This window comes from Daucus carota, chromosome 1 (assembly GCF_001625215.2).
Source record: "Daucus carota subsp. sativus chromosome 1, DH1 v3.0, whole genome shotgun sequence".
Classification (NCBI taxonomy): Eukaryota; Viridiplantae; Streptophyta; class Magnoliopsida; order Apiales; family Apiaceae; genus Daucus; species Daucus carota.
Window position 1 is genome coordinate 5233417 of NC_030381.2, and position 20157 is coordinate 5253573.

The window sequence follows — 20157 nt, forward strand, 5'->3', positions numbered from 1 at the left end:
TCTTAAATTATAAGGGTTTTATATTATTTTTTGGAATATATAATTTAGATAAATATATTATGGACTTGTATGCCCGTAGATAATGTAACACAAAATTTTTAAATATTATTTTTGTACTTAAACTCTTAGACTAAGGGACATCTTTATATTAGTTTGATGTAGTTTTTAGTTTATGTTAAAATAAATAAAACATATAATTTAGCATTACATTTAAATATTTAATTAATATATATATAAGATTACATTTTCTATTGCAAATTATCATAAAATCATAGAAAAATTTTGGATAACCAACATGAAGTTAATAAATTTTAAATATAATTTTTTACCCTACACAAAAAACATAAAAAATAAAGGTAATTTACAAAAGTTTTGTAGGATCATAATCGAAGACTTTATTTGATATTGAATTTGAACTTTAATTTAAGTAAACATTTGTGTGAATAATAATCTGGGTGTTTAAAATAGAGGAATATTTTTATTAGTTATTGTTTAAAATTAATTTAATTCATAATGATATAAGTAAATCACATAGTAGCAATTTGGTTGAAAGGACTTTCTCTTTTATTAGTGTATAATGCTACTATACTAAATTGCATACAAAATTTATTACATATTGAATTGATTTAACCGGCGAATTTAATTTATATGCTCCCACATGTCATTTTATACCTATAACATTTTCATTTATTAATTTAGTAACTTCGGGGAACAGCAGATCTATTTTATTCAGTACCAAAGATCTGATGGATACAGTTTGTATCTCTAAGATTTAGTATATTGGCTTGTTTCTTCCTAAACAACCTCCGGTGCATCATCCCCAACAAGATAGACACATCTTCCCACAATGCCAAGCTATTATCTATAATTTCTCCCTCACTAAACCTTCTCTAGCTACATCTCACCCCATGGAATCCCACAAGCAACAACAACACTTCTCCACGCAAGCCATCACAACATATAATAGGTACTCAAACTATATGGATATGCTAAATTTATTAATTTATCAAGTAGCATCTTTGATATGAATAGTTGCTAAGTGTATCTTTTATCTTCCATATGTTTGATCGATACCGGCTAAAATATGATTTTGCAGACAAACTGTGAACTATCAATCAGCCACAAACCAACCCAGTGATTTCTGCTAACAGCGGACCGACTAACAGACAGCTTCCTAATGGCCAAAGAACACATTCCAGAGATTTAATGGAAAACCAAAGCAACAATCAGAATCTTTTTTTCCGGTCCCTGATTATGCCCCTCAAGATGTGAAGAATGACATGATCGCCATCATGGAGACATGGACGTGGCGCATGTGCTTTGCCAAGGGGTAGAAGTTGTTATTTTTGTATATTACTCTTTGATGATAACTTAATAATTATATCCTTGTGTTATTAGAACGGTATATATATATTCCCTGGCATTAATATTAAATTCTTTACCTAAAAGTTGAGATTGATTTCAAAACATATATTGTTTATTATTTTCGTTTGGTTATGGTTTCAACTGGCATAATATTGATGCAGAGCAAGAGGCTGAGAATACAGTTTGAGGAGAAACAGAAGCAAGCAGTCCAAGCATCTGGTAGACAGTGTCAGGACCTTGAGAAAACTGAACATGGCACTTGAGAAAAATGTAAAGAATCTTTTGGATTGAGAATATGCAATATCTTGTGAAATCAAGGCCGCCTCTATCAGTCAGAAATTGGAAGCTGCGCTGGCTGAGATAAGCAGGCTGCAGGGGCTTTTGCCACCAAATGGTACTTGGGCACCCCCGCTGAAGAGCAATATATATGTTGCTTCTCTTGCAGTTAGTCGTAGTTTCTCTGAAAAGAACACAAACACACAAGGGAAAGCACCCGTTGTAGCAGTGCAAGTGCTAGATGAGGCAGAAAAAGTGAAGTCCGGAGTCGCTGAGACGAGGGAGGGCAGTGTGAAGAAGAAAAAGTACATGTGCTCTAGTGAGTTAGAAATGAGCGATTTTGGCGTGGCTATGTTGGCAACTGCTTTTGCGTAGTTTGTGAGACCCCTGAATCCCGTCTTCAAGGTCTTCCTTGCCCTGTGTGTGGTGTCACCGTGAAAGCTGCATTCCTGTCAGCCTCGTTGAGAAGTATCATTCCAAGATTATTTGTTTGGAGATTATTTTTTTTAAGAACCGCCTTATTTGAGATTCACCTCGGAAAAGATTTTTTTTTTAGTATTAACGCTTCTCTATATATATACACACCAGTGACCCCGATTGCAACTTTAACTTCTAGTTTCCATTGCAACTTTAACTTCTAGTTTCCAGTAGGAATATGCTGTTACGTCCCTCGGCAACTTGCTAACCCAGATGACCAGATCCATGCTAAGCTAGACCTGTAGTAGAAGGCGACCTACTGTTGGGTAACCCACGCCGCCTCTTGGTCCCTTAGTAGGAACCCATGTGCACATCATGACCACATGACATAGCAAAGCATATATTTGTGGTCATCAGCTTGTCCATTTTGTTGAGTTACTTTGTGTATTGTGATTCACAACTATGCCGAATTTGCAATTATTTAGAAGATGATAATTAGATCTGCTCTTTAGTAAGGCTGGCACCCTGCTCCCAAGTTTTTTAAAGGAGGGAAGCAGAGGATGGAGATGAAAGTAAAAGAAGAGTGTAATAACTTGCACTCCCTCCTGAGCATATATAAAATAGTGTGAAACTACTTCCATTTACTTGCTCCCAAATTGGAAGAAAAACATATATAAGAGGGATGATTGCAAAAAACAAAAAGATGAGAATAACCTTATTTTGGTAAATTAAGAGAAGGCATACTTCCTTCTTCCCCTTAAATCTCTCGATTGTAAGTTTTGGCATGAAAATTGTATAATTTACTTTTCTCTTACCTTGCCTTCGCTTTTTAGAAACTTACATGAAGCTGAATAAAAGTGTTTTATAATTTTACTTCCTCTTCATCTGATTTCTATGCAGAATCACTGCAAAACTGCAAGTGGAATTATTAATGAGTTTTTTACATCTTAAAATTGCTTGAATATCCAAGAATAGATTAATTTTAAGCCTAGTGCCGGAGATCATGTCCTTTCGAGAATCGTCATAATATATTTAACTCTCATCACTTGTCAAATAATACAGCTCCTTAAGTGGGACTTTTATATGGTATTGACTCTCTTATGTACTTGGTTTGAAACATAGTACTGACAATCTTCATTCATTTGTCCGAAACAGGCACAGGATTTCAGGACTGCAGGCACACAGATCCGTAGAAAAATGTGGTTTCAGAATATGAAAATCAAGCTGATAGTGTTGAGTATTCTGATTGCCTTGATCCTAATCATAATACTGTCTGTCTGTCATGGTTTTAACTGTTGAAATTGAGCTGCACCTCTCTGGAGAACTCATTGGAAAAAGCAGCCAAGTACTGATTTTGTCAAAGCTTTGTAGTTAAATGCTTGAATATACTTGTGTTAGTGTACTTTGTATGTTGTAAGAAACCATTCACCTAAATTTGCTTCAGACATTTGGGCTGCAAGAACTTGCTAAAACGTTCTTAGTTCTGAAAAGTTGCTCAAGTTTGAGGTACTCTGATAAAAGATGCTTTCTCTATGTTAAAATTCCTAACTGTTGGCAACATTTCGTATTGGTACATACATCCGGGGGTTTATTTGTACTGTGATTGTAAAATATTGTTGTTTATCTGTTCTCAAAAGTTATGCATGTCTGAAAATTTATACTCTAAATTACCGGATATTTCAGTAACTTCTTACAGCAATGACGGGATGAAAATAATTTATTGAAGGTCAATGACTCGGTGAGAACTAGGGAAAAAAATAGTTATTCTGGGTTTTTACTAATTTTTTAATAAATATGTTGGGGATAGTATGAGCTCTGTGTCCAGCATCTCTCTACACGAACACGGGCGCTTTTAAGAAATAAGGTAGCACCTTTTATGCTCTTTTAGAGCAACTGGTAAGCGTCTGATCATAACAATTGGTATCACAATTGGTTGTGCGTCGCAGGTGGGTTGCCTAGTAGGCAGATGCTTAAAGAGGGAAAAGAATGTGGTCTTATGTAAGATCAAGGAGTTGTATTTTAATTGTGGGAAGGGGTTGTATTTTAATGGCGGGAATGACTTTTAAGATTTGGTCCTTTTATCACAATTTCAATAATAAATATATTTTTATCACGTCTCAAGATTATGACATCAATTATCATTTTATAATGTTACATCGTTTAATATTTATAATTCTTTTCTCAAAAGAATAGAAACATGCATTAGGCAGCATTTATCATATTTTTAGTCGAATTCCACTAAAAAAAACCTAGAAATCCTAATATGAGACATAACATTACGAAGTAAGTATTTGCAAAAAACTCCATATAATTATTGATAAAAGTATTTATCGGGCCCATTTGTTTCAAAAAAATTCTTGATATATACAATATTTTTTGTGACATTCCCCGGTTTCTATGCAGAGCAAAGTAGAGCAAAGTATCCGCTAGAAAAATTATTACGGCCCATGTTTTATAACCACGGTTTTGTAACGGCCTACCAAAACTCTGCAGAGAAAGTGGCAAATAGTTAGGGAATTAATCCCGACTCGCCCGATCCCCATCCGATATCCGGTGCGGGGATTCGGGAATTTTTTCGGGTACGGGGACGGGGAACGGGGATGATTTTGGAAAAAAATCAGGGATCGGATCGGGTACGGTTTTTCACATTCTCCCGGCCCGATCCCCGAACCCCGACCCGATTTTCCCCGATTGTCGACCCGATCCCCAACCCGATTATTATATATATACATATATATTATAATCATTTATTAACATGTTTATATACCTCTTTAGGTCAACTTTAGTCATGGATTTTCACATGTTTATAATCATTTATTAACATGTTTATATGCCTCCTTAATATAATTAAATTTGTTGAAATAAATTTTAATATTTGTTTCTATTCATATAAGTCTTAAAACTAAAAACGTCATGATTAAATCATTGAAGACCTTTTTATTTAAATGATTAGGTATTAATTAGACATATTAGAAACTAATCGTAATTATAAATTTAAGTATTTAAATATAAATTTTAGCTTAAATTAAAAATCACCGAAACACCGCGGGTATCCCCGAATCCCGATCGGGCCAGGGATGGGGATTAAAAAAAAATCCCCGAAGGGGATCGGGCCGGGGATGGGGATTGAGTTTGGATTCGGGGATGGGGGCCGGGTATAGCGATCCCCGACCCGAAGGGGTCCGATGCCCATTCCTACAAATAGTCAGATAGATTAGATCATCTCCCACTATGACAAGTTCTTAAACTAAAAATTGAGTTGACATATTAAAAATAAAAAATATTGATAATTTTTTCAAAAAATGACACTTCAATCATAAACAACTCATTATCTATTATTGTCTGTAACTTTAGCCAATCTGATATGGATGATTATATTTGTCGAACCTCTACATGCTTGTAAGACATGGGTAGAAAACTTACCCATCATTTACCATATTAAATTGATATATATTCTTTTTATAACAATCTAAATATTAATAATATACTACTCCCTCTCCATCCCAAATTAGATGAGATTTTTGCTCATTTCACACATATTAAGGAGTATTTTTCCATCTTTACTCATATTTATTGTGTTGACTTTATATAATATTAGCTAGATTGTATATTGGAAATGATAAATAAGAAAAGGTAAGAGTGAGAAATTGTTGATAGATGTGCATTGAAAAAAGAGAGTTTCAACTATTTTGGGATAAAAAAATTTCTCAAAAGGGTCATCTAATTAATTTGGAATGGAGGGAATATTTTTAAATTATAACCACTCAATATAGCAACACCATCGAAGCACAATGTCTTACGGGTTAAGCAAATTTTACATAATATCTTATAGGTCCAATTTAGCCAACAATTATAACAAAGCATGTTGCAAATTCAGATAACTAGTAAAATTATTCTTATTTTTATTTTTTTATAAGTTCTATTTTAATTTTTTACATGATACTAATTTATAATTTATAACTAAAAAATAAATTTATACCAATTTTTTAAGGGTATATATATGATCACATGAGTGATGAGGCCCTCGAAATTGTGTGAATCATGTGGCCGCAATTTTACCCCACATTGACACCACTGATTAAACTTAAATTAAACACTGCACGTCTCTATCACTCTTTTGTGTTTTATAAACAAGATTGCATCCGTTACTACCCAGTTTTCAAAGTGTGACATACCTTGCGAAGACGATTCTGTTTCTCCAATACCAAAAATATGAGTTATAGATTTGCATGAATTCTGAACCCTTTGTGCATGCCATTTTGGAGCTATTTACTTTTAAGCAAAGTTTATGAAGATAAGGAAGTCTTTATGAAATCACATCCACATGCTTTTGCACGAAGGTTCGTCTTGTATATATATTAAGTTTGTACCCTTCTGAGCGGGGACAAAGAAAAGAAATTTACTAAAACATCAGCACATAGACTTTTGATCACATTGCACTTGCATGCAGCATTGGATATAAGATGAAACTACTTCCATTTACTTGCTCCCAAGTTGGAAGAAAAACATATATAAGAGGGATGATTGCAAAAAACAAAAAGATGAGAATAACCTTTTTTTGGTAAATTAAGAGAAGGCATACTTCCTTCTTCCCCTTAAATCTCTCGATTGTAAGTTTTGGCATGAAAATTGTATAATTTACTTTTCTCTTACCTTGCCTTCGCTTTTTAGAAACTTACATGAAGCTGAATAAAAGTGTTTTATAATTTTACTTCCTCTTCATCTGATTTCTATGCAGAATCACTGCAAAACTGCAAGTGGAATTATTAATGAGTTTTTTACATCTTAAAATTGCTTGAATATCCAAGAATAGATTAATTTTAAGCCTAGTGCCGGAGATCATGTCCTTTCGAGAATCGTCATAATATATTTAACTCTCATCACTTGTCAAATAATACAGCTCCTTAAGTGGGACTTTTATATGGTATTGACTCTCTTATGTACTTGGTTTGAAACATAGTACTGACAATCTTCATTCATTTGTCCGAAACAGGCACAGGATTTCAGGACTGCAGGCACACAGATCCGTAGAAAAATGTGGTTTCAGAATATGAAAATCAAGCTGATAGTGTTGAGTATTCTGATTGCCTTGATCCTAATCATAATACTGTCTGTCTGTCATGGTTTTAACTGTTGAAATTGAGCTGCACCTCTCTGGAGAACTCATTGGAAAAAGCAGCCAAGTACTGATTTTGTCAAAGCTTTGTAGTTAAATGCTTGAATATACTTGTGTTAGTGTACTTTGTATGTTGTAAGAAACCATTCACCTAAATTTGCTTCAGACATTTGGGCTGCAAGAACTTGCTAAAACGTTCTTAGTTCTGAAAAGTTGCTCAAGTTTGAGGTACTCTGATAAAAGATGCTTTCTCTATGTTAAAATTCCTAACTGTTGGCAACATTTCGTATTGGTACATACATCCGGGGGTTTATTTGTACTGTGATTGTAAAATATTGTTGTTTATCTGTTCTCAAAAGTTATGCATGTCTGAAAATTTATACTCTAAATTACCGGATATTTCAGTAACTTCTTACAGCAATGACGGGATGAAAATAATTTATTGAAGGTCAATGACTCGGTGAGAACTAGGGAAAAAAATAGTTCTTCTGGGTTTTTACTAATTTTTTAATAAATATGTTGGGGATAGTATGAGCTCTGTGTCCAGCATCTCTCTACACGAACACGGGCGCTTTTAAGAAATAAGGTAGCACCTTTTATGCTCTTTTAGAGCAACTGGTAAGCGCCTGATCATAACAATTGGTATCACAATTGGTTGTGCGTCGCAGGTGGGTTGCCTAGTAGGCAGATGCTTAAAGAGGGAAAAGAATGTGGTCTTATGTAAGATCAAGGAGTTGTATTTTAATTGTGGGAAGGGGTTGTATTTTAATGGCAGGAATGACTTTTAAGATTTGGTCCTTTTATCACAATTTCAATAATAAATATATTTTTATCACGTCTCAAGATTATGACATCAATTATCATTTTATAATGTTACATCGTTTAATATTTATAATTCTTTTCTCAAAAGAATAGAAACATGCATTAGGCAGCATTTATCATATTTTTAGTCGAATTCCACTAAGAAAAACCTAGAAATCCTAATATGAGACATAACATTACGAAGTAAGTATTTGCAAAAAACTCCATATAATTATTGATAAAAGTATTTATCGGGCCCATTTGTTTTAAAAAAATTCTTGATATATACAATATTTTTTGTGCCATTCCCCTCGCTAAATCCTCCCAAGCAAAAGCAAAAGCAAAAGAGATAAGAGTAATCGAGATAACTCATAAGATATAAATGTTTAAAAAAGAGTATTTTTAGTTATATTTTACTTAAAAAACTATCCCATTTACTGTACTCATTTAGTAACTCCAGAAAGATACAGTGGATTCGGTTTCTTTATATCCCTAACATTTAATAAGGCTTGACTTATTATCCCCCAAACCACCTTAAATTGAGCATACATCCAGCAAGCTCTCTCTCATTCAGTCTTGTACAAACATCTTCTCAAGAGCCCTTCTATCATTTATAATATCTCCTCATCAAACCATCTCTACATCTCACCATATGGCATCCGAAAATGAGCAACAACAACACTTCTCCCCGCAAGGCATCACAACCAATGATAGGTACTAAAACTTTACACTTTCATCTTTGTATGCATGACTGATATATTGTTATCTGTATCTTTATTTTGCTTCTGTTCAAATAATGGTGCAAAATAATTTTGCAGACAAACTGTGAACAATCAAGCAGCTGCTGCAGCAAGGTTTAGCAGCAATTCTGTGCAGATGGGCATCAATCAGCCACAAACCAACACAGTGATTTCTGGGAATAGTGGACCAGCTAACATGCAGCTTCCAAATAGTCAAAGAACACGTTCCAGAGATTTAATGGAAAACCAGGGTAACAATCAGAATGTTTTCTATCCGGTCCCTGATTATGCACCTGAAGATATTAGGGAAGACATGATGGCCATCAGGGACGCTGCGCATGTGCTTTGCCAAGGGGTATAAGTTTTTATTTTTGTATTTTACTCTTTGCTGATACCCTGATAATTATTTTTGTATTATATTTCTTGGCATCAAATTTAATTCTTTACCCAAAAGTTGAGATTGATTGCAAAACGTATATTGTTTATTATTTTTGCTTGGTTATGGTTTCAACTGGTATGATATCGGTGCAGAGCAAGAGATTGAGAATACTGTTTGAGGAGAAACAGAAGGAAGCCGTCCAGCATCTGGTAGACAGTGCGAGGATCCCTATCCTACAGAAATTGAATGAGAAAAATGGGGAGATTGTAAAATTGAGAAAACTGAACATGACACTTGAGAAGAATCTTTTAAACGAGAACTTGGCTTGGAGAGAATATGCCATATCTTGTGAAATCAAGGTGGCCTCTCTTAGTAACAAACTGGAAGCTGCCATGGCTGAGGTAAGCAGGCTGCAGGGGCTTTTGCCACCAAATGATACTTTGGCAGCCCCCGCTGAAGCGCAAAATGTTGCTTCATTTGCCCATACTAATGTCTCTGAAAAGAACACAAATGCACAAGGAGAAGCTAAGGTAGTAGCAGTGCAAGATGCTCAAGAAACTGAGGCTGAAAAAATCAAGACCCGAGCTGCTGAGAAGGGGGAGGGTAGTGGGGAGAAGAAAAAGTGCATGCTGTGTGGTGAGTTCGAAATGAGCGTTTTGGCATGGCCATGCTGGCACCTGTGCTTTTGCATGGTTTGTGGGACCCCTGAATCCCGTCTTCAAGGTCTTCCTTGTCCCGTGTGTGGTGTTACCATGAAAGCAGCTGTCCCTGTCAGCATTACTTGACATGTATGATGCATCTTGGATTGATTATATGTGTTAGGGATTTCAGATAATGTTGAATGCTTCTCAATATTTAAAACTAATGTATGTTTTGTCAAGTTTAAGATATTTTGTGATGTTTGTAATAAACTTTTTTTCTAGTAAAAGTTAGAATAGGTTTGGAGTACCATTTTCTTTTGACAATATTTAAGACACATAATAAACCACATAATATTATATTATTATAATAAAATATATAAACTAACTTCTAGTATAAATTTTTAAATATAAGTTACTAATTATTAAATACCTGTACTACAACATATCAAAAACATATATTAGTAAAATTTATACATATGTAATAATTTTTTATTATTTTTAGTAACAAAACTTGAAATTTTATTAATCCCGATAGACAAAGATGAATATATATTTAAATTATATATGTTACTTATTATTTTTTATTATTTGTATACTCTACCCATATAGCCAACAATATAATTTAATATAATCTATTCTAATTTTGTTAAACAAATAATTGTTATAATAGCTTTAAATTAGTGCTATGTCCGATTCTTATTAACCCTATATCAACCGTGACATAAATATCTATTACTCCTCCGTCCCTTGTTTACAGGGGAATACAAATAGTAAAAATAAGAGGGATAGAAGGAGTATTATTTTCGATTAAGAATAGTTATGATAAATTTAATGTCACATCGTATAAGACCTAGCTACCCACTTAACAAACAGTAAACTATAATGACAACTTGCTTATTAACCTAGAATTCTCCGACCCTAGCGGAAACCTTAGTAAATTATATTAATTATATACATCTGGGTCATTTAATTAAAAAAAATATGTCAGGTGATAAATTTAATTGATATATAAATAAAATTATAATTTTTTTGATTTTTTAAGGTTTGTGGAGTTCTTTTTTATTAGTTAATATGTATATATAACGACTTACTTAGTATAAAATAAAAAAAATATGTGCACATTGTTTTTGTTCATGTTATATTTTTCCATATGATTTGGTACATATATAATTAATTATATTAGTGAGTGAATAATTTTGTACTTTTCAAAAAATATATACATATATATATATATATATATATATATATATATATATATATATATATATATATATATATATATATATATAGGCTCATGATCAAATAGAAACCACTCTTAAAATAAAAATTAGTAACCAGTTTCTCTACCACTATTTATAACTAGGGTATCACTAATTTATACTGCACTAATCACTGTTTTTATACAGTATGTAAACAGAGATTTTTATTATCAAAATTGAGAAAATCTACTTATCTAAACTATTGATAATCGATTATAGATGATCAATTTCATCTCTAAGAAGACTCTTCGCAATAGGAAGCCGCAAGAGAAGTAATTTAGAGCATGTATAACGACACAAATAAGACGTTTGTTAGATGTTCCGGTGTTTTAAGGCACCGGACATTGTTAGAGCACACACTTACTTCAAATGTTTCAAATGTCTTAAATTTAGATTGAGTGCATCAATTTAGGGCACTCTTGAGATTGCTCCAAGTATAGTAAGAGTCTGTCATTGCAAATAGTTCATACAAAATTTTAACATTATGGATAATTATTTTTTTTTAAATATTGACTGAATCAATAAAAGCACAAACCAATAAAAAAAGACCATTGATAATAGGGTTAATTATCAAGTTGGTCACTGAAGTGGCTTAATGTATCAAGTTAGTCACTGAACTCAAAACAGTATCAAGATGATCACTGAAAATATCTTGAAATATGAGTTGAAGTAGTAAAAATATTATTTATAAAATTTTACACATTATTTTTAAATGTTATCACAACCAACTAAAAAGTTATGACTTCTAGTATTTAAAAATAATATGTTATATTTTATCAAGTTTATTTATTATTTATATTTTATTATATAGTTATTTTCTTTATTTTAATTAAAAACAAATAGTAAATAAACTTGATAAAAACTAAAAATATTATCATAAATATTAGAAGTCATAACTTTTACTTGGTTTTGGTAACATTCAAAAATAATGTGTAAAACTTTAATAAAAATATTTTTACAGCTTGAACTTATATTTAAAAGTACTTGTTTGATATTTATGGCCACTACGTGACCATCTTGATATTGTTTTGAGTTCAGTGACCAATTTGATACATTAAACCCACTTAGTGACCAACCAGATAATTAACCCATTGATAATAGTCCATACAAAATTTTAACAGACGGCCATTTTAACATTACAAATAAATTTTATTTTCCTAATATCGACCGAATTAATAGATAATCAATCATCTATCAAAGAAATTAACCACTATCGAATGATGATATTCTCTCATATAATATTTTACTAGGCAAAATTGGATATATAGAAAATTTTAATACTCCCTTCATTCCAAATTAGATGAGCTAATTGATTTTGGGCACGTAATTTAAGGTGCATTGACCTTCTAGTTCTAAAATTTATTTTTTTGATTTTCTTTTCGTAAATGAAAATTTCATATTTAAATTTTTATTTGTAATAATAAAATTTTAGAAATAAATAATATAGCTCAAAGTGTGCGCCCGAAGTCAACAAGCTCATTTAATTTGGGATGGAGGGAGTATTACAAGTAGGCTTCTTTTTCAGGTATCGAGTAAATCTAGAGGAGCATAAATCAATCATATGTGAGACACAGCAACAAACTGACCTATTTATGACCGAAATCAATTCTAATTAAATCGGTTGTAAGTTGTGAATTTATGATGAAATATTAATGTCATTTTTTTCAAATATTAAATTCGGAAAAACGTCACAATTTTCCACTTACTCGTAGCAGGTATGTTTAACAAAAATTGAAAGGACATAATTCTCGCTCATAATATTTTATTACTGGAGCTCATAGCCCTTCCAACTATATTTTGTGTCAAAAGGGTCTAAATCAAGAAGCCGTAATTTTATCTAAGGATTTTGTCACCACTGATTTTTATTTTAAGTTAAGAAAATATTGAATTTTTCTAAAATTATTCTCAAAAATTTTCTCAAGTGTTTTGCAGTGATTTCTCAACTTTTATATAACAACTTTATTCTTATTTCTATTGTTATTAATAATTAATAATAATTATTAATAATAATTATTATTGTAGATGATTAATAACAATAATAAGAATTTTCTCAACTTTTATATAATAGCTTTATAATTATTTCTATACTTATTAATAATAATAAGATCACCTTATATGCATAAATAAATCATCCAATTAAAATCGATCAAATTTAAAATATTTTGATACGCATTATGTGTCTCGAACTTTTGTTATTGATAAAGTAAAATTGCATGCCGGTACTTCTCCCCTTTCAAAGTGTGACATATTTCATTATTTGACATTAAATTTTATTTTCTAAATTTTCTGGACATGTCTATTAGATAATAAACTTTTTGAATGAAAGAATCTTCTTAAAATATTGGTGTATCTCGATACTAGCAAGTGTTTTTTCTCGTAAAAAAAAAGTGTGACATATTTTGGGAACACAATTCTGTTTCTTCAATTTCCAGTACTAAAAATATTGCCGCGATGAATGCGGCACCTATGTGAGGAAGAAGGACACTTGTGAATTGTGATCACATATCAGTTGCATGCAGCATTCGACATTGATAGTAAACATGTATAGTATGTATATCTGCGACTCAATATATACAGAACGGCTCAAAACTTAATTTAAACACTGCACGTCTCTCTCAAACTTTTGTATTTTTATAAAATAAATTGCATCCGTTACTTCCCAGTTTTCAAAGTGTGACATACCTTGCGAAGACAATTCTGTTTCTCCAATACCAAAAATATCATCAGTTATAGATTGGCATCCACATGAGCTAGTTTTCTTATATTTAAATCTGCATGAATTTTGAAACTTTTATGCATGGCATTTTGGAGCTATTCACCCTGTGCATGGCATTTTGGAGCTATTTACTTTTAAGCAAAGTTTACGAAGATAAGGAAGACTTTATGAAATCACATTCACATGTTTTGCCATGGAGGTTCGTCTTGTATATAACTTAAATTTGTTCCCTTCTGAGTGAGGAAAAAGAAAAGAAACTTACTAAAACATCAGCAAATAGACTTGCGCTCACATTGCAGTTGCATGCAGCATTGGATATGTATGGTATGACTCGATATAAATGCTAAAGAGATAAACATGTAACGATGCCATCTGCTCAGGGAAGGATCTCGAGGATTATTTTTTATCGGGATATATAAATTTTTTTTGAAATGTATTTATACATTTTTAAGACAAATACTGGTAAAAAGAGTCATGAAAATATTATTTTAAATTATTATGAAAAACAAATGGCCTCATAACACTTAGGGCCGTTTGGGTTAGCTTAAAACAAGTGAATTGTTTCTTAAATTAAAGAAGTGGAGTAGAAGTGAGAAGTATATAAGTTAATAAAGTGTTTGGAAAAGAAGCAGAAGTAACTCCAGCAGCCAAACAACCGCATATATAAACAATTTATTTACACACGTATTTAATTAAGTGATGATAATTTATTTCTTAACTTTTAAATATCTAAACCTAGGTATCAAAATAACCCTAGATTAGGGTAGAAACATATTCCGGATGTTTTTCGAGCGGGAGGAACACGTGTAATTCTGTAGGTTTCTTCCGCTATATATTCTATAGGTTTAGGTTTCTTCCGCGCGCTATCACATAGGTTTACAGCAGGTTTCGTCTACGATTATAGTTCTCAATGTTATATGCAATATATTTGAGAAAATTAATTAGTAAAAATATATATAAATATTTTAGTGAAAATTATGAACATCCAGATATTTCTGAAAAGTTTCCCAAAATTTGTATACCAAAATATATCTAGAACTTGAAAAATTAATGTACAGATTGTAATTAATATGATTATTGTCAAATAGAGATTATTTAAAAAATTATATTTCAAAAGATGGTCAAAACATCATTATTAATTTTAATTTCTTAATAAAACTTATATACGAGGGGCATATAAAATTTCTTTAGAATTGTAAATTCTGTAATACAATCTTCTTCCACCTAAATTATTTTTTCTAAGAGTAAATCTTCCCAAATATTCCAAAGGGATATTATTTATTTTTGGTTGGAACTGTTTGATTTACTTTGTATCTCCAAAATCACAATAACAATTAGGATGAAATATTTTAATTAGTACAATAAAAAATTATTCCACTCAAAATTTATCATATATCATTTTATACAAAATTTTATCCCGAATTTTGTGCCTATGTTTTCGATCAGTTTCACTCACCACACAACCCACTCTCAAAGTCTATAAAAAGCAACGAAACACATTCATTCCCTCACCATCGACTGCTCTCTCTTTCTTTCTCTCCAACAACATATACTCACATCTTCCCAACACTATAACTACATCCATCCCATGGCATCTCAATCCAGCAGGCACAGCAGTGGGTATGTGTGTTTCTCTGAATTAATGATACATGAAAAAGCATGTTATATAGTTATGTGCATCTCTATTTTTCGTTGAGTCTTATACCGGTGTAAACATGTTTTTTGCAGACAATCTGGGAACGATCAAGCTGCATCCGGGCTTAACAATCATGTGCAGATGGGTAGCGCAAATCCTTTTGCTACTACAGTGAACAACCCGTGGCTCGGGATCAATCATATGTTACTTGGTTCAAAAAACATGGTGATTCAGCCGCAAGTGAATGAAACAGTTCCTGCTCATAGTGCACCTGCTAACATGCAACTGCCTGATGGCGAAAGAAAGCGTTCCAGAGAATCATCAATAACAAACGAAGCTATCAATCTGCACAATCTTTATTTTCCGGTCCCTAATTTTGCCCCTCCACAAATTAGGGACGAAATGATCGCCCTTAGGGAGAGTGATCGTCTTCTTTGCCAACAAGTGAGTTCAATTTTTATAGATTACCAGTATCCTGATTAATTGTTTCTCTGTTTTATTAGTATTATGAAATTCTTATTTATCTCTGCTTATGCTTGGCTTGGTTACGGTATTAACTGGGATATTGTTGATGCAGAGCAAGAAGATTAGAGTACAATTTGCGGAAAAGCATAACCAGGCGCTGCAACACCTGGTTAACAGTGTGAGAGGTCCTTTGGTGAATCTCTTGAAACAGAAAGATGTGGAACTTTCAAACTTCAAGAGATTGAACTGTGCACTCCATGAAGGTATAAACGATCTTTATAATGAGAACCAGAAATTGTCAGATTGTGCAGGTGCTTGGAAAATTAAGGCGGTATCTCTGTACACCAACCTAGAAGTTGCCATGGGAGAGCTTAGGAGGCTGCAGGGGCTTGTGCCGGCAATTGGTGCTGTGGAGGCCCCCCACGAGGAGCAGGAAGCCAAGTCCTACAGTGGTAGCAACGTCTCTGCAGAGAACACACCAGGGAACTCTCAGGCAGAGGCAAAGGCAGAAGATGGTGAAACCGCCACTGAGAAGGTGCAGATAGGAGCTGCTGAGACCGGTGAAGGCAGTGGCGAGAAGATGATGTGCCTGATCTGTGGTGAACAGGAAACTAGTGTTTTGGCGTTGCCATGCCGTCATTTGTGCTTTTGCATAGTTTGTGGAACTCGTGAATCTCTTCTTTACGGTCCCTGTCCTGTGTGTGAGACGACGATGATAGCAACAGCCCCTATAAGCTTCATATGAGAAAATTATGTCTGAATAAAGAAGAAATGTGCGGTGCTTCAGAGTCTTTTAAGACCATACCAGTGGTCTATCAGCTGTTTGTTAAGTTTAACTTTATGTATGTTATGAGCTTGTAATGTTGTCAAGACTGTTTCTTTTAATAACAATAAAGTGTGATGTACTTGGTACAAATGTGCAATTTTACTGTTTCATGCATTCAACTAACAATAAATTATTATATCCTTATATTATAAGCATAAGGAGAATTTGGCGGCATGATATTATCACTCTCAAGAACTTATGATCCTGCAAACAAGTAATCCCAGTTGAATTAGAATTCTTTTTCTATCCTATAAACCATATGCATATTTATGATTACTTTTCTGCATCTAAAATAAATTCTGCTTTTTACATGTTTGATTATGATTTCTTTTCTGTCACAAAATCACTTTAATTTAATATATTCCCTCTTTTTTAAATGAAAGAAATATAGTCACATTAAGGATTCTAATTTTGAATATAAAAAAATAACTATATATAATTATTAAAAATTATTAAAAAAAATTATGAATACATGTAGATATATATATAAATATTTATGAAAATATCACGTTGTGCTATCGATCTATCCTTTTACCGCCCTTATTCTATGGAAGTATAATACGCTAGCGGACAATATGTGTGGTATACAGTATACCTAGTTCTAGGTTTAGTCACCCACTGCAATTTTTTTTTGCGATTATTTTTATTGTCTATCCTGGAAACCAAGATAAAATAATACTTTTACACATTGCAAAAAAACATAATAACACTATATATTATAAAAGTTATAAAGGATGATAATAAACGACCTTAGTGATATTGAATTTGAACTCTACATTTTTTTCTCTTTTGTCATAAAATTTGAACTTTACTTTAACCAAATAGTTGTATGAAAATAATATTGGCTTTCAGTTTTTAGTGTAAATTCTTTTCGCCTAAATGTTATAAAAATGAATAATAATATTATTTGTGCCGCTTCTTGCCTTGATTTTTTGGAAGTAAAGAAGATAAAATAAGTGTTTAAAATAGATGAATGTTATCATTAACATTTGGTTAAAATTAATGTCAATCATAATGATATACGAAATAGCATTTTGGTTGAAGTTTAGTTGAAGGTACATTGTCATTTATTAATAATCAGTTAAGTTACGGTATTAAATAGGACAATAAAAATATTGTAGGGATAATTTGGGATGATTTAGTTAGGGAGATTAACGCATATGCTTATGGTCCATTATTGTTATTATTTGAATTATAAATGATAGAAAATATGACATGTGTCATTTTGTGCTCTTTTTTGTATGTGTTTCTAATATTTTTCTCTATTAATTCATTTATTAACTCTATAAAAAAAATCCAATGGATACAATATCTATCTCTAACATTTAGTACTACCAAACCAAAATTCTGGTGGATGCAGGTTGTATCTTTAAGATTTCTTATCATTTAATATTATTTCGACTTGTTTCTCCCTTAACAATCTCTTGAATCTTTAAATTGCAACCATAATCATCATCCCCAGCAATATACACACATCTTTCCTGCAGTGCTTTTTTCCTCACAAAACTTTACCTATATCTCACTCTATGGCATCCCAGAACCAGCAACAACAACTCTTCTCCAGGCAAGCCATCACAACAAGTGATAGGTACTCAAACTATACACTTTCACAATATCCACATACAAGTGTGGATATTCTAATTTATTAATTTATGAAATAGTATGTCATTGATATGAATCATATATATATTGTTATGTGTATCTTTATCTTGTTTGTGTTTGATCAAAACTCTGCTAAAAATAATTCTGCAGACAAACCATGAACAATGAAGCAGTTGCTGCTTTGGCAGAAAAGGTGATGAAGACCGGAGTGGCTGAGACGGGAGAAGGGAGCGGGGAAAAGAGAAAGTGCATGCTCTGTGATGAGTTTGAGCTGAGTGTTTTGGCGTGGCCATGCTGGCATCTGTGCTTTTGCATGGTTTGTGCGACCCCTGAATCCTGTCTTCAAGGTGGTCCTTGCCCTGTGTGTGGTGTCATCATAAAAGCAGCGGTCCCTATCAGTATCATTTGAGATGTATCAGGCTTTGATTGTTTGTTTGGAGATTGTTTATTTCAAGAATACTTTGTTTGTGATGTACCTTGAGAAGATTATTTGTTTTCAATGTTTAGTGATTCAAGATATTAATTAGTATAAGTTTGTTTAAACCCGTAATCTTTTTGGTGAAATTTTGGACCTTGTGATACATCTAGAGTACTAGTTACATGTAGTTGTTATTCTATTATTATTTTTGTTTGTTATGACTTGTGCAAATGATTTTTATTATTATAATAGTATTACAAACATAACAAATAATAAGAGATCATTAATTTGAAAAATAGATGATTTATCCTTTAAAATTTCAAGAGAGGATGAATTCATAAGATGTGGTGCAAATATAACTAATTAGATAAGTAACCAAATATTTTCGAATTTTCAAGATATCTATATTTTTCTTAAATTATAAGAGTTTTATATTACTTTTTAGAATAAATAATTTAGATAAATATATTATGGACTTGTATGCCTGTATATAATGTAACACAAAATTTTTAAATATTATTTTTGTACTTAAACTTTTAGACTAAGGTACATCTTTATATTAGTTTGATGTAGTTTGCAGTTTATGTTAAAATAAATGAAATATATAATTTAGCATTACATTTAAGTATTTAATTAATATATATAAGATTCCATTTTCTATTGCAAATTAATTATCATAAAATCATAGAACCAAGATAAAGTTAATCAAATTTAAATATACTGTTTTACCCTACACAAAAAACATAAAAAAATACTATAATTTACAAAAGTTTTGTAGGATCATAATCGAAGACTTTATTTGATATTGAATTTGAACTTTAATTTAAGAAAACATTTGTGTGAAAATAATAGTCTGAGTGTTTAAAATAGAGGAATATTTTTATTAGTTATTGTTTAAAACTAATTTCAATCATAATGATATAAGAAAATCACATAGTAGCAATTGGTTGAAAGGACTTTCTCTTTTATCAGTGAATTCTCTTTTATCAGTGAATAATGCTACTATACTAAATTGCATGTTACATATTGAATTGATTTAATCGGTGAAATTAATTTTTATATATTCCGACATATGTCATTTTATACCTCTAACATTTTCTTTTATTAATTTAGTAACTCTGGCTAAGAGCAGATCTATTTCTAATATTCAGTACCAAAGATCTGATGGATACGGTTTGTATCTCTAAGATTTAGTACCATTTAATATTATATTGACTTGTTTCTCTCCCTAAACAACCTCCAGTACATCATCCCGGCAAGATAAACACATTTCCCACAGTGCCAAGCTATTATCTATAATTTCTCCTCACTAAACCTTCTCTAGCTACATCTCACCCCATGGAATCCCACAAGCAACAACAACACTTCTCCACACAAGCCATCACAGCAGTGGATATGCTAAATTTATTAAATTTTCAAATAGCATATTTGATATGAATCATTGCTAAGTGTATCTTTTATCTTCCTTATGTTTTGATCGATACTGGCTAAAATATGATT

At 32.0% G+C, this 20157-nt stretch overlaps 2 protein-coding genes across 2 annotated transcripts; both read left to right on the top strand.

Moving 5' to 3' along the window:
- Nucleotides 1-8627: 8627 nt before the first annotated feature.
- Nucleotides 8628-9879, top strand: LOC135152335 (BOI-related E3 ubiquitin-protein ligase 1-like). The gene is made up of 3 exons (XM_064092437.1): nt 8628-8689; nt 8794-9070; nt 9247-9879. The coding sequence occupies exons 1-3, from the start codon at nt 8628-8630 to the stop codon at nt 9877-9879; spliced, it is 972 nt and encodes a 323-aa protein (XP_063948507.1).
- A 5359-nt stretch (nt 9880-15238) lies between these two features.
- Nucleotides 15239-16623, top strand: LOC108199592 (E3 ubiquitin-protein ligase BOI-like). Its single transcript, XM_017367492.2, has 3 exons — nt 15239-15330; nt 15439-15790; nt 15924-16623. Exons 1-3 carry the CDS (start codon nt 15299-15301, stop codon nt 16554-16556), a joined length of 1017 nt encoding a protein of 338 aa, XP_017222981.1. The 5' UTR covers nt 15239-15298; the 3' UTR covers nt 16557-16623.
- The last annotated feature ends 3534 nt before the right edge of the window (nt 16624-20157 follow it).

Excerpts from the sequence above, each read along its gene's own strand:
- LOC108199592 (XM_017367492.2), top strand. The coding sequence starts at position 15,299 with ATGGCATCTCAATCCAGCAGGCACAGCAGTGG. Across the intron at positions 15,331-15,438 it reads TCCAGCAGGCACAGCAGTGG|ACAATCTGGGAACGATCAAG; the intron begins GTATGTGTGTTT and ends TGTTTTTTGCAG. Across the intron at positions 15,791-15,923 it reads ATCGTCTTCTTTGCCAACAA|AGCAAGAAGATTAGAGTACA; the intron begins GTGAGTTCAATT and ends TTGTTGATGCAG.
- LOC135152335 (XM_064092437.1), top strand. The coding sequence starts at position 8,628 with ATGGCATCCGAAAATGAGCAACAACAACACTTCTCCCCGCAAGGCATC. Across the intron at positions 8,690-8,793 it reads GGCATCACAACCAATGATAG|ACAAACTGTGAACAATCAAG; the intron begins GTACTAAAACTT and ends ATAATTTTGCAG. Across the intron at positions 9,071-9,246 it reads CGCATGTGCTTTGCCAAGGG|AGCAAGAGATTGAGAATACT; the intron begins GTATAAGTTTTT and ends ATATCGGTGCAG.